The sequence below is a fragment of the Pleurodeles waltl genome, chromosome 6 (assembly GCF_031143425.1).
Source record: "Pleurodeles waltl isolate 20211129_DDA chromosome 6, aPleWal1.hap1.20221129, whole genome shotgun sequence".
NCBI lineage: Eukaryota > Metazoa > Chordata > Amphibia > Caudata > Salamandridae > Pleurodeles > Pleurodeles waltl.
The window spans coordinates 328,256,162-328,269,119 of record NC_090445.1 but is presented as its reverse complement, the minus strand read 5'-3'; the positions used below and the strand labels follow the sequence as shown (position 1 = coordinate 328,269,119).

Here is a 12,958-nt window from a genome sequence, read left to right as displayed (position 1 = left end):
CAGCTTGTCATGAAGTCCTTGATTGATGTCCCCTCAGCCAGGTGGTAGCCTGGCAGGCTTTAGCCACAGGCCTGGTCACAAGGAGGAGTCTTGGCAGAGCTTCTCCTCACACAGCGTGACAGGCTGCTTGACTGTTGACCATTTTGGGGGCCTCAAGCTCCCCTTTGTGTAGTCCATTTCCAGGCACCAAATGTGATTTAGAGTCTGAGTCTTTCAAGTTTATGTTGGAGGATCCACTTCTTTTTGAAAGGCCCTCTCCTCTGCTTTGCCTTTCTTCCACCAAGCAGTCTGCCACCGCAGGAGTTTCTCCAAATCTATTAGCCCTACAACACAGGCCATGGGAGTGACTAGAGGTTCACACCTAAATGTCAGTCACATTGATGTATATCAAAAGGTTACCCAGGGACTCAGCCCTGCTCTTTATGATTCTGTTATCAGACCCATCTCCTTCTTAAGTTGTGCCCATACCCCTTCAGATGGCCTCTCTCTGAATCAAAGAGCACCCTTTGAAAAGTAATGAAGAACCTGGCTCTCCCTCCCCCCTGTGTGCTTACAGGAATGCAGCAATCCACAAATCTGTCTGTGGTAATTCCTTAGCCTCTTCCCCTCATCAGTAGCAACTGCTGGCAATTCAAAGTGGTAGGGCAGGGCAGCGCTGGGGGGGGGAATAATAAAAAATAAAGTACGTACCTGCTGCTACCACTCTCCATCTTGCTGCTCCTCTGCTTCCGGCAGTTTGTGGGATACATTGCACTGGCTCCCCACCCAATCTAGGTGCTGCTCTTATGCTGGTAATGCTATTACCCAGCATGAGAGAAGTGCTGGGATTGGTCTGAGCAGGCAGCTTTTGCCACTCAGTTAGGGGCAGGGAGCCTGTGCTTCTTCTCCACCTGGCTGTACAACACAGATGGGGTTGAAGAAATCCAAGTGTGCATGTCGTTTTAACTGTGCTCAAAGAGCCGGCCAACCCAACATGCTCACTTACAGTGCCCACCACTCCTCCTCCATAGAGGATGGCCCGCCGTAGACATGGCCCAGCCTCTTGTCAGTAAAAAATAAAATGCTAATAAAATTGTTTTATCGTTTTATTTTTCAATTGCTGACTCTCAGCAGTGGGGCAAAGCTCCTCTGCCATAACAGAGGAACTGCTGCTGCTCCTAATGTTCCTCTAGTCAGCACTTTGTCTCCCAAAAAGAAATCCAGAGTCTTCCATGTGTTGTACAATTTGCAGTCACACATACACCTAGTACATGCATACACCCACTAATGGCACTGTAGCCTTAATGTATTGTACCATTCACAGGCACACATACATCCAGAACATTAATGTAATATACATGCACCTCACAACACTGTATTGTACCACTTGCAGGCACACATACACTCAGAACATGTGTACAACGCATGGACTGAACATCACTTTAGCACCCAGCATCTGCCACCCCCCCATGATCCAAAAAAAAAAACAATCTGTGAGAAAGGCCTGATCCGTGTTCACCCATGACAACAAAAATCAGCATTGGGGAGCCTAATATTATTGCAGCAGGGGCCTTCAGGGCATGAGTGCATGTCCATCTTCATGGTAGGGACTTTTCTGTCTCACTATCCCCCACTGCTTTTGACTTTAATCTGCGACTGCTCACTCACTCCTCAGCCTGTCTGTCTCTCTCATCTCCTTTTTCTATGCTTCTCTTTTTTTTTGTCCCTCCTTTGACTCTTCAGTCTAGCGTTTGCCTCCTTTTCACCTTGGCACTCTCACACACTCTCCCTCCTCCTGACACATGACCATGACAAATCTTGCTTGACCTCTCACAAGACCTGCTGTTCCTGACCGAAACCTGGTTGAACCTGTTGTCAGCCCCAACAGCACTACAGTGATTTCCCCACACCCCCAACCCTACCCCATTGGGTGGCACCTTCATCTATTGACCTCCTAGACTGTGCACTAATTAAGACACCTTTGCAGACCTTGTGGCCCTTCTGCTATTTGACTCCAACTCCTTTGCCCTCCTCACCTGGAGGACTTCACCAACCCCAGCATAAACAATCTCCCTGCGGACCTGTCCAGCCTCAGACTCACCCAGTGAGTGAACAACCTCACTCATGCTGCTGGTCATCTCCTGGACCCTATCTTCACTAACTTCATCAACATCACAGTGGACATCCCACACCTGTTAGCTGGACCAACCACTCTCTCGTCTATTTCATCATGACCAGTGGATACCGTCACAGAACTGCAACCACCAAATCCTACAGACAAACGTGGAATAGAATCCCAGAAGAGCACGCAGCTCAGAACAACTTGCCTACCAACCAATCAATCAATCAATCATTTCATTTATATAGCGCACTATGTACCCGTCAGGGTTTCGAGGCGCTGGGGGGGGGGTGGGTGAGCTGTTAGCGGTCGAAAAGCCAGGTCTTGAGGAGTCTCCTGAAGGTGAGGAGGTCCTGGGTCTGGCGTAGTGAGGTGGGGAGAGAGTTCCAGGTTTTGGCGGCGAGGAAGGAGAAGGATCTGCCGCCGGAGGTCTTGCGCTGGATCCTGGGGACGATGGCGAGGGCGAGATTGGCAGAGCGGAGTTGACGAGTGGGGGTGTAAAAGTTGAGTCTGGAGTTGAGGTAGGTAGGTCCGGTGTTGTGTAGAGCCTTGTGAGCGTGGGTGAGGAGTTTAAAGGTGATCCTCTTGTCCACGGGGAGCCAGTGGAGGTCCTTCAGGTGAGGGGAGATGTGACATCGGCGGGGTATGTCGAGGATCAGGCGGGCGGATGCATTTTGGATACGCTGGAGTCGTTTGATGTCTTTTGTTGGGATGCCTGTGTACAGTGCGTTGCCGTAGTCAAGTCTGCTACTGACGAGGGCTTGGGTCACCGTCTTTCTGGTTCCTGTTGGGAACCAGAACACCACCATGACCTCCCACAGTCCATCACCAACTTCAACACCTGGATCACCTCCTGCGCTAACACCTCGGCCCCACTCAAGACAACCAAACCAGTAGTACAAGACAGCAAGCAAGCTGGTGGATGGAAAACTCTGACTCACGAAGCACCACTGTAAGCAACTCAACGGCAGATGGAGACAGACCCATAACAACACTGATAAAAGCACCTACAGGTCAGCCCTCAGATCGTACCATCAGCAAATCGGGTCCACCAAGCTTCTAGTTCTCACCAAATACATTAAGAAGAGCACCAGCAGCGCCAAATAACTCTTTGCCATTTTGAAGGTTTTCACCACACCTGCCGCAGGCTCCACAACCATCAACTCCTCACAGGACAGGACCTCAGCTCTGACCTTTTCAAGCGCAAGATCAGTAACATGTACAACAGTTTCAAGGCCCAGTCGGACCCTTCCACAGTCACTGCCATCCCACCCATCTAGACGTGCCCTCAGAAAACCCACCATGACCATCTGGCACACAATCACTTCTTCAGGAAACGCGATGGCCATGTGGTCTATCCATTCTGCAACGTCATTGAACCTCTGCCTCAACCGAATCTTCATCAAAGGATTGAACGCCATCAGCTCAGCCCCAATCCCAATACCGAACAACTACATCTACACAGCCACTTTTTTGAATGTCTTGAAGTATGGCACAATACTACTACTCCTGAAGAAACCCTCAGCAGACCCAAAGATGTTGACCAGTTACTGCCTGATCTCCTTGCTGCTGTACCTTGCAAAAGTCCCGGAGAAGATCACCAACAAGCGACTAGCCAATCACCTTAACAACACCCCTTGACCCAACTGAATCGGGATTCAGACCAAACCACAGCACAAGACCACCGTCATTGCTACCACAGGTAACATCCAACTGATGATGAAAGGAGGAGGTATTGCAGCCCTCATCTCACTCAACCTATCCACCACCTTTGATACTGTTGCTCATCCCACCTGACATCTCCACAAAGCCAGCATAGAAGCACCTGCAATCTCTAGATCGCTCCTTCCTCACAGACTGCACCTAGTCAGTCAGCCTGGCTCCATACATCCTATCTGACACTAAACTCATCTGCGGGTTACCCCAAGGATCATCTCTCAGCCCCACAATTTTCAATGCCTTCTCAGCCCTGCTTGCAGACAACATCCAGAGCCACGGTTGCAACATCATCTCCTACGCTGAAGACACCCAACCCATCCTCTCCTTCACCAATGAAACTCCTAGCACCTAGGCCAACTTTATCACCTGCATTTCCGAAGTAGCCAGTAGGATAAAGGCCCACTGTCTAAAACTCAACATGGACAAAACCGAAGTGTCATGTCACTATGGAAATCCACCTGGTGGTCTCTGGACCTTGACCCTACACCCTCCTGGGGCCCCTAAGCCAAGAACCTTGGAATTGTGGTTGGCAACCAGTTCACAGTGACCAGCCAAGGTAACTCAGTAGCCTCCTCCTGGTTTAGCACCCTCAAACTCCTCAAGAAAATCTGCAAGTGTCTCCAGATCAACACACTCAGAACCATCGCCGAAGCCTTCATCACCAACAGGCTAGACTCCTCAGTGCACTATACATTGGTATCACCATTCAACTCTCCAGAAAAAGCTCAGCTTCATCCAAACCGCAGTTGCTACACCTCCCGTCATGCTTCTTTCCTGCACACATAATTATCACCTCCACACCTCAAAGATATTCACTGGCTCCCAGTTCACAAACGCACACTCTTAAAGCTTCTGACACACACATACAAAGGCCTACTCAAAAAGCTGCATTTATTTCATACACCTGGGAAACAGCTCCGTTCCCCCAGACTCCTGCTCACACAGACCCCCCACATATGAAGAGCCGGCAGTTGCACTTTCTCTTACCTCGCCTCCAAAGCTTGGGACAACCTGCCCCTTCACATAAGAGCTGCTAGTTCAGTACTTGATTTCTGCAAGAAATTGAAGATGTGGCTTTTTATCTAGGCCCCAGAACCAGCCAGTCGTTTCAGATTTTGCTTATAAGTTTCAGGAGTATTGCACTTCACAGCTACCCATGAGATAGTATTAATGCACATCTTCGTGACTTGAAAGAGTTTAAAAAAAACTTTTATTTACTTGCTTACTGATCCTTTTGTTTGGTCCACTGATAAAAAACTGTCTTTAGCACAGAGAAGCCATTTGGGTCGGTAAAACTCTGTAAATCGGTAACATGACTGCTTATGCCTTGAGGTGGTGCAGTCAAGGTTGTGTTGGTTGTCGTGTATTAGAGTGTATTAGAGGTATTTGGGTACAGTGCTGTCGGCAGTGAGCCCAGTGCTGGTACTATAGTCATGTCTGTTTACTGTACGGCCACAGTCCATAGTCCCCCAGATCCAGTGAATCAGTTTCCACACTCTACCTTCAAGTCTTCCGTCCCACTCATTTTAAACTGACAGGTTCTCCTATGGCCTTGGCACAGAAATCTTCACACTAGTGATGGCCTGCATCATATCTGCGTTATGTATCACATCTGGAGTGTAAGGCAGTTAGAGGCTTCTTTTAGTGTTGTGAAATTAAAGGGGCATGTCAGTATTCTGTCCAAGGCACGTTGTAGGATCGATCATGTGCCAGAGTCTGCCCTAATGTCATGCGAGTTAAAAACAAAAAAACATGCAATAGGAGTTTTATTATCTAGTGACATGAAAGTCATGCTAGTGTTGTGATGTCGCAGGTATGCAGCATTGTGATAACCAGTTATGTGCCTTAGCCATGTGCCTAATGATGTAGTTCTATGCAGTGAAAGAACTACAGTAATATCAAACTACTTCAGAGGTGTGTGTTGCTGTTGTGTAACATTAAGGATGTGCCTTAATGTTGTGTAACATAAGAGGAGTGAATGAGTGTCTTGTAAACTTGGGTGTTCAATAGTATGTGAAGCCAGTGGCCTCGGTAAGGGGTGGCACAAACCATGTGTGTGTTGATGTTATGTGACGAGATATTCATTAGTATAATGTGAAGTGGAAGGTATGCATTATCGTGCACCAGCATTTGTTACTGTTGTGACATCAAGGTGTGTTAGTATCATGCAACATCATATATGTGCATTAGTGTTTTGTGACATTATTGGTGTGCTTTAGTGTAATGTAACAGAAGAATACGCTCAGTTCATCGGACATGGGCACCATTTGGTGTCAGTGACTCCAAAGTTGTGGGCGTTGCTTGACTAGCGATCAGTGTACGCACCTCGGTGAACACGTCTTCTTTTTACAGGTCTTCTGCTGCCCTTACTGCAGTTTTGTCAGTCCAACTGCGGAGCAAGTGCGCAGTCACACCATCTCTCAGCATGCAGTGCAGCCCAAGTTCCGCTGTCCCCTCTGTCAGGAACAGCTCATGGGGCGTCCCAACCTGCGCTTTCACCTGACGCACATTCACAACGTGGTCTCTGAGTGCGTAGAGCGACTCCTGCTTGTGGTAAGACAACAGCCTGTACCTAATGAGGCACAAGCTCTTAATGAGAAAAAAGGTTGAGAGGGGAAAGGATATGCAGGGTTAATTGCAAGGTTATGCAGTATCTCTAAAATCATGTGGGGTGCAGAAAATGTGGCATGTCCAGGATATAAAAATCACTCAAGCTATATAGCAAACACCATGCTGGCCGCGCAATGTTTCATGTCCAAAGTATGAAGGGCAGTGTCTCTAGCAGCACAGAGCCTACTGGTACCGGAGAATGCAGAAAAACTGAGCCTCTCCAAACCTTGAAAGAAAGCTTCCCAAAGCAGCACAGAATTTGATATCAGAACATGTCCAGGATATTAGGGAAAGAAAGCTCCCTAAGATGTTGATGCATGATATTTCTGACCTTCGAATTCATTCATTTCAGGCTTCCACTGTGGAACAGACATTTCCCACCAAAGTTCTTCCCAGTTTAAATTTACCAAGGGCTCGAGATTCAGCGGACACATCAAGCTCCAGTCAAGCGCCTGAAGGAACCAAAGATCAAGGAGGTGAGTTTAGCACTCTTGCTGGTGGCGGACTACTGTGGGTGAGCTCTGTAGATTGTACTATATTGTATTGTGTAGATGGGTTTTCTAACATTTTGCTTGCCACCGTAGCAGATTCAGAGCAGGTGCTAAGTTGGGGAAAGGTGACAGTGACCTATGCAACAGACGGATCAAGAATCAAGAGTACTAGGGTGATTGTGAAGTAAAGTAATTTAGAGGAGGATCCTTGCCTATTTTTTTTTCTAAACGTTGGATGATAGTTAATGTGCTTGAGTTCATCTGGGACGGTGTTCCAGTACTTCACTGCAAAAATGGAAAATTCTGGCCTCTGAAGTTGTTTTTTGGATTATGAGAATTAGTTGGTAGTTTAATCTTATTAAGTACATTCTGAATGTGTGTATTTGTGTTTTTGTCATGAAAGTATTTTGGGACCTGTTGAAGACAGATGGGAATCAAAGGGCCTTAAATTGAATACTCTGGAGAGTTGGTGGATAGTGAAGGTTGATCAGTACTGGTGTAATAGGTCCCTGGACTTAAGATTGTAAATGGCGTGTGCTCTTTTCTGTTGAATTGGTTGAAGTTTCTTCTAATAGCACAGGAGGCAAGTCGTGTGGGGTATTTCAATATTTGATTCTGGGAGAGAGACAAGAACTAAAGAGAATTTGTAGGTGGTAGAGATGAAAAGGAGTAATATGTTTGGCCAGTATTAGTTGGTAGAACAACATTTTATGTTTTGTGTGACCAAGGATAAAAGGACAGGGGTAATTAATAAAACGTTTCAGATTTTGAATCTTGGGGCATATCTTAGGATGTGGGTTGAAAGGCAGAATATTCCAAAAACGCATTTCATGCCATTGGGGAAAACAAAACCACACTGGGGTCTAATAGCCATTGCAGCAGAAATAGAGCTCGCTGACAAACAGTATGTTTTCTCAGCTAGAGGCAAAATCTCAGGTGCCTAAAACATGTTTTATGATTTCTAAATTGGGGACAGTGAGTACTCATGCCTCTAGGGAAAAAACATCATCAATAAAAAAAGGCTATGTTTTGCAACCCAATTAATATCCAAGACTTTGGTTTCAAAGCCAGTTTTACAGTACTCTTGCCAGCTTACACAGGGTAGTAGGAGAAAATTGACAGATTGACTGCATCCCTTTCAAAACACAAACAGTGAAAAAGTGGGCAGCTGTTGTAGAGTTCAAATACATACTCAGATTGCAGGGTGAATATTATTGATGATCTCTTTCCTGTTGACAGCACAAGACTGATAACCGCAGAAATTGCATCCTGGAGCACTTCAAGTTTAGGATTTCCAGTGTAACCTCTTTGCCGCCAGGCTTTTTCCCCCTCCTGTGCCAGGCCTTTTTTTTTGGCTATTTGGGCAGTCCGTGCTTAGGCCTTCATAGCATTTTGCCCATATAAGCTACCCATGCTAAATTTGCATCCTTTTTTTCCAACACCCTAAGGATTCTAGAGATACCCATAGTTTGTGGGTTCCACCGGAGGAAACCAAGAAACTAGCCAAAATACAGCACAAATCTAGTTTTTTTTTTTTTTTAAATGGGCAAAAGGCTGCAGATGAAAGCTTGTTGTTTTGTTTTCCCCTGAAAATGGCATCCAACAAAAGGTTTGCGGTGTTAAAATCACAATCTTCCCAGCTTTCAGGAACAGGCAGACTTGAATCAGAAAACCCAATTTTTCAACACAATTTTGGCATTTTACTGTGACATACTCCATTTTTACTGTGTTTGTGTGCTTTCAACCTCGTTACAGTTAGTGACAGAAATGTGTGTGAAACCAATGCTGGATCCCAGACAGCTAAACATTTCTGGAAAGTAGGCAACATTCTGAATCCAGCAAGGGGTCATTTGTGTAGATCCTTCAAGGTTTTCCTACAGAATGTAACAGCTAAAATAAAATAAAAAAATTGGAATTGAGGTGAAAAAAGAGGCATTTCTTTTATCAGCTTTTTCAGCTTTGGCAGATTTTTTTAAAGCAATATACGGTTACATCTGCTGGACTCTTCTGGTTGCGGGGATATATAAGGCTTGGAGGTTCATTCGGAACCCTAGGTACCTAGAGCTGATAAAGGAGCTGCACCTTGCAATGGGTTTTCATTGTATACCTGTAATACAGCAGTTCATTTGGTGAAATATAAAAAGTGAAAAATAAATATTAAGGAAATCTTTGTATTTCCAAAATGGGTACGAGATAAGGTGTTGAGAAGCAGTGGTTATTTGCACATCTCTGAATTCCGGGGTCCCCATACAAGCATGTGAATTACAGGGCATTTCTCAAATAGACGTCTTTTTTTTACACACTGTCTTACATATGGAAGGACAGAATGTAGAGAAAGATAAGGGGCAGTAACACTTGTTTTTCTATTTGTTCCCCCAAGTCTCCCAATAAAAATGGTACCTCACTTGCGTGGGTAGGCCTAACGCTGCGACAGGAAACACAACATGGACACATTATGGGGGTTATTCTGACCCGGGCGGGTGGCGGAAGCCGTCCGCCTGGCGGGAACCGCCAAATGGCCGCTGGAGGCCATTCTGACTTTCCCGCTGGGCCGGCGGGCGCCCACCAAGGGAGCACCCGCCGGCCCAGCGGGAAAGGCCCTGCAACACGGAAGCCGGCTCCGAATGGAGCCGGCGGTGTTGCAGGGGTGCGACGGGTGCAGTTGCACTCGTCGCGATTTTCACTCTCTGCTATGCAGACAGTGAAAATCATGCTGGGGCCCTGTTAAGGGGCCCCACTACACCCGTTCCCGCCATCCTGTTCCTGGCGGTCAAAACCGCCAGAAACAGGCTGGCGGGAAGGGGGACGGAATCCCCATGGCGGCGCTGCTTGCAGCGCCGCCATGGAGGTTCAGCTCAGCCAGGGGAAATCCGGTGGGAAACCGCCGGATCCCCTATTCTGACCGCGGCTTTACCGCCGCGGTCAGAATGGGCAATGAAGCACCGCCAGCCTGTTGGCGGTGCTTCCGTTGCCCGCGGCCCTGGCGGTCTAGGACCACCAGGGTCGGAATGAGGCCCTACATTTTTACTTTGAAATCTGACTTGTTTTTTGGAAAGTGCCTAGTTGTGAATTTTGGTCTCTAGCTCAGCTGGCAGCTAGGAAAACTTAACAAACCTGTGCATTTTTTAAAACTAAACACCTAGGGGAATCTAGGATGGGGTAACTTGTGGTGCTCTCACCACGTTCTCTTACCTAGAATCCTTTGCAAACCTCCAAATTTGGCAAAAAAACACTTCTTCCTCACATGTTGGTGATAGAAAGTTCTGGCATCTAAGAGGAGCCACAAATTTCTTTCCACTCAGCATTCCCCCAAGTCTCCCGATAAAAATGGTACCTCACTTGTGTGGGTAGGCCTAGTGCCCGTGACCGGAAATGCCCCAAAACACTACTTGGACACATCCGGGGGTCACCTGCGTTTTGGTCTTGGGCTCAGCAGCCATCTAGGGAAACCTACCAAAGCCAGACATTTCTGAAAACTAGGCACCAGAGGGAGTCCAGGGAGGTGTGACTTGCGTGGATTCCCCCAGTGTTTTCTTACCCAGAATCCTCAGCAAACCTCAAATGTAGCTCACAAAAACAATTTTTTCCCACATTTCTGTGTGGTATCACAGCACCGGCACAAATTTCCTACCACCCAACGTTCACCGCAGTCTTTCGATTAAAATTAATACCTCACTTGTGTAGGTGGGCTAAGTGCCTGACAGGGAAGAGCCAAAAACATGTTGAAATTGAGGGTGAAACAAAGCAGGTCCAAAAGGTAGTTTGGGAAAAAAAGTTTTCAGGCTGACAAGTGGGGCTGAATTTTAATCGGTATAGATGCAACAATGGTGGGTGGTAGGAAGTCTGTGGATTCCTGCAGATTCCAGAAGGTTCTGTGACATAAATGTGGGGAAAATGTGTGATTTCAAGCAAGGTTGGAGGTTTGCAGGGCATTGTGGGTAGGACAGTGGTATGGGCTACATGTGAAGCACACAACACTGGACTCACCCAGATGTTTACTTTTCAGATGTGTCTAAGTCTTGTAGATTTTTCTACATGGCGGCATCCCTAAGTCCAAAAAGTGCAGCCCTCACCATTCCAAGTGGGACGATTTAGAGAGTTAGACAAGCTCTCATGGCCCAGATGTAAAACCAAAACCCAAAATAATCAAATGTCCTCTCCCCCCCCCCCTCCTGGGGAGTGGCTCTAGGGTAATTGCCTCATCTTCCCACTGGTGGGCAGAACAACTTTGTCACAGTTTATTTGGGGTGGAGGTATGGCCATACCCCACCCTCTTATTTTTTTTTACATTTTTTTTTTAAAGAAAAAATCTTCCCTGGTCTCTGCTGGCCTACAAAAATAGGCTGATCTGCCCCCAAGAGGGGCAGAAATGGCCAACAGTAATGTGCCCCCAGGGGAGCGACCCTTGCCTAAGGAGTCACTCCCCATCTGAAAAAAAACAAAATAAACTGGTCCTAGTGATTTCTGCCCCCCTTGGGGGCAGATCAGCCTAATTAAAATAGGGTGATCTGCCCCCAATGAGGGCAGAAATGGCCTAAAATAAATTCCCCCCCCCAGGGGAGCAACCGTTGTCTAATGGGTCGCTCCCTTGTGTGAAACTGGCGCGAAAAAAATCCCTGGTGTCTAGTGGTCTAGTGGTTTCTGCCCCCCTTGGGGGCAGATTGACCTAAGAAAAATAGGCTGATGGTCAGAATTGACCTAAAATAAAATTGCCCCCCAAGGTAGCGACCCTTGCCTAAGGCGTCACACCCCATCTGTTAAATAAAAAAATTAAAAAAAACCTGGTGCCTAGTGGTTTCTTCCCCCCTTGGGGGCAGATCAGCCTAATTAAAATAGGCCAATCTGCCCCAAGAGAGGCAGAGATGGTCTAAAATAAATTTGGCCCCCTGGGAGCAACCCTTGCCTTGTGGGCATTGGTGCGCACGTTCACAAAACACTACTGCCTTGACAGACAGTTCTGCCAGGAAGGGCATTTTGCCTGTTTAGTTCTGCAAGGCTTTTTTGGTCTGAGTCCACTCCACATACCTTCCATCTTGGAAGGTACTGATCTGGTACCTTTTCTAAAGGTGAGGAATCTGCAGTTAGAAGTATCTATAGAACAAATTACTTACCTTTAGTTACACTCTTTCTGGTGGATACTCTAACCACAAATACTTCACTGCCCTCCTATCTCCCTTTTCTGTGGAGTGGTCTGTTTTTATCAACTAAAAAGTTCCCAAATTAGAGATCTGCACACTGGTATTACACATTGTTTTGTGCATTGTGTCTGAGAGCGTGGAGCGAAGCAAGAAATTGGTGTTGAGGTGAGGGGTGGAGCTTGTATGTGGCTTGCTCCATGACTTGCAGGGCAGAAGAAAGCCAGCGTGGAGCCACACAGCACCACCTATCCGTGCACTGAATCTATAGGTAACAACACCTACCCACTTCTGAGATAACTTCTGGCATCTGGAGAATATTCTAAGGAAGAAGCATCTGCAGTTAGAGAAAAAGCATTTGACTGCTAATTTTCAGACCAGCTGCAGACCTAAATTTGAAAAATAAATACATTGTATTGTGAAGGTGCATTTTCTTCTATCATCCATTGCCCAGCCCGCACATTTTGATTAACATTGCAGGAAAAGTCTGTTGCAGTTGTCATTGAGTAGTGCAGAGCACAGACACTTTCACAAAGAAATTTGTGGAGCTGGGGGTTTTAAAGCGGTAGATTTCCATGCACAATGTGTGTGTGGTGTGGTGTAGTCCCAAAGAAACATACTGTGCCTCCAAAATGACCAAAAAATATGATTTTGCTAGGGTCGACGGTGATGCCGATTGGGACAAGAGTTGAGAGCACTGAATGGAAATGTACTCAACACTGTACACTAGAAACTGTCTAGTGTAACAAAAGTAACTGGAAAAATTGTTAAAGCTAAGTCAGTTACCTAAAACTTTAATTAAACTGAAACTATGGCCACAATTGTTACCAAAAAACTCTGAAACCTATTAGTTCAGTGTCACTATACACCCACAGCTTGCCTCCGGTACACTGATCATGACATGA

At 46.5% G+C, this 12,958-nt stretch overlaps 1 protein-coding gene across 1 annotated transcript in view; it reads left to right on the top strand.

Annotated features, from left to right (window-relative positions):
- Window positions 1-12,958, top strand: part of ZFHX2 (zinc finger homeobox 2) — a 194,685-nt gene that overhangs the window by 60,623 nt on the left and 121,104 nt on the right. Inside the window, exons 8-9 of the mRNA XM_069242071.1 lie at window positions 6,170-6,370; window positions 6,780-6,903. Coding sequence (XP_069098172.1) covers window positions 6,170-6,370; window positions 6,780-6,903 — 325 coding nt within the window. The remainder of the gene's footprint in view (window positions 1-6,169; window positions 6,371-6,779; window positions 6,904-12,958) is intronic.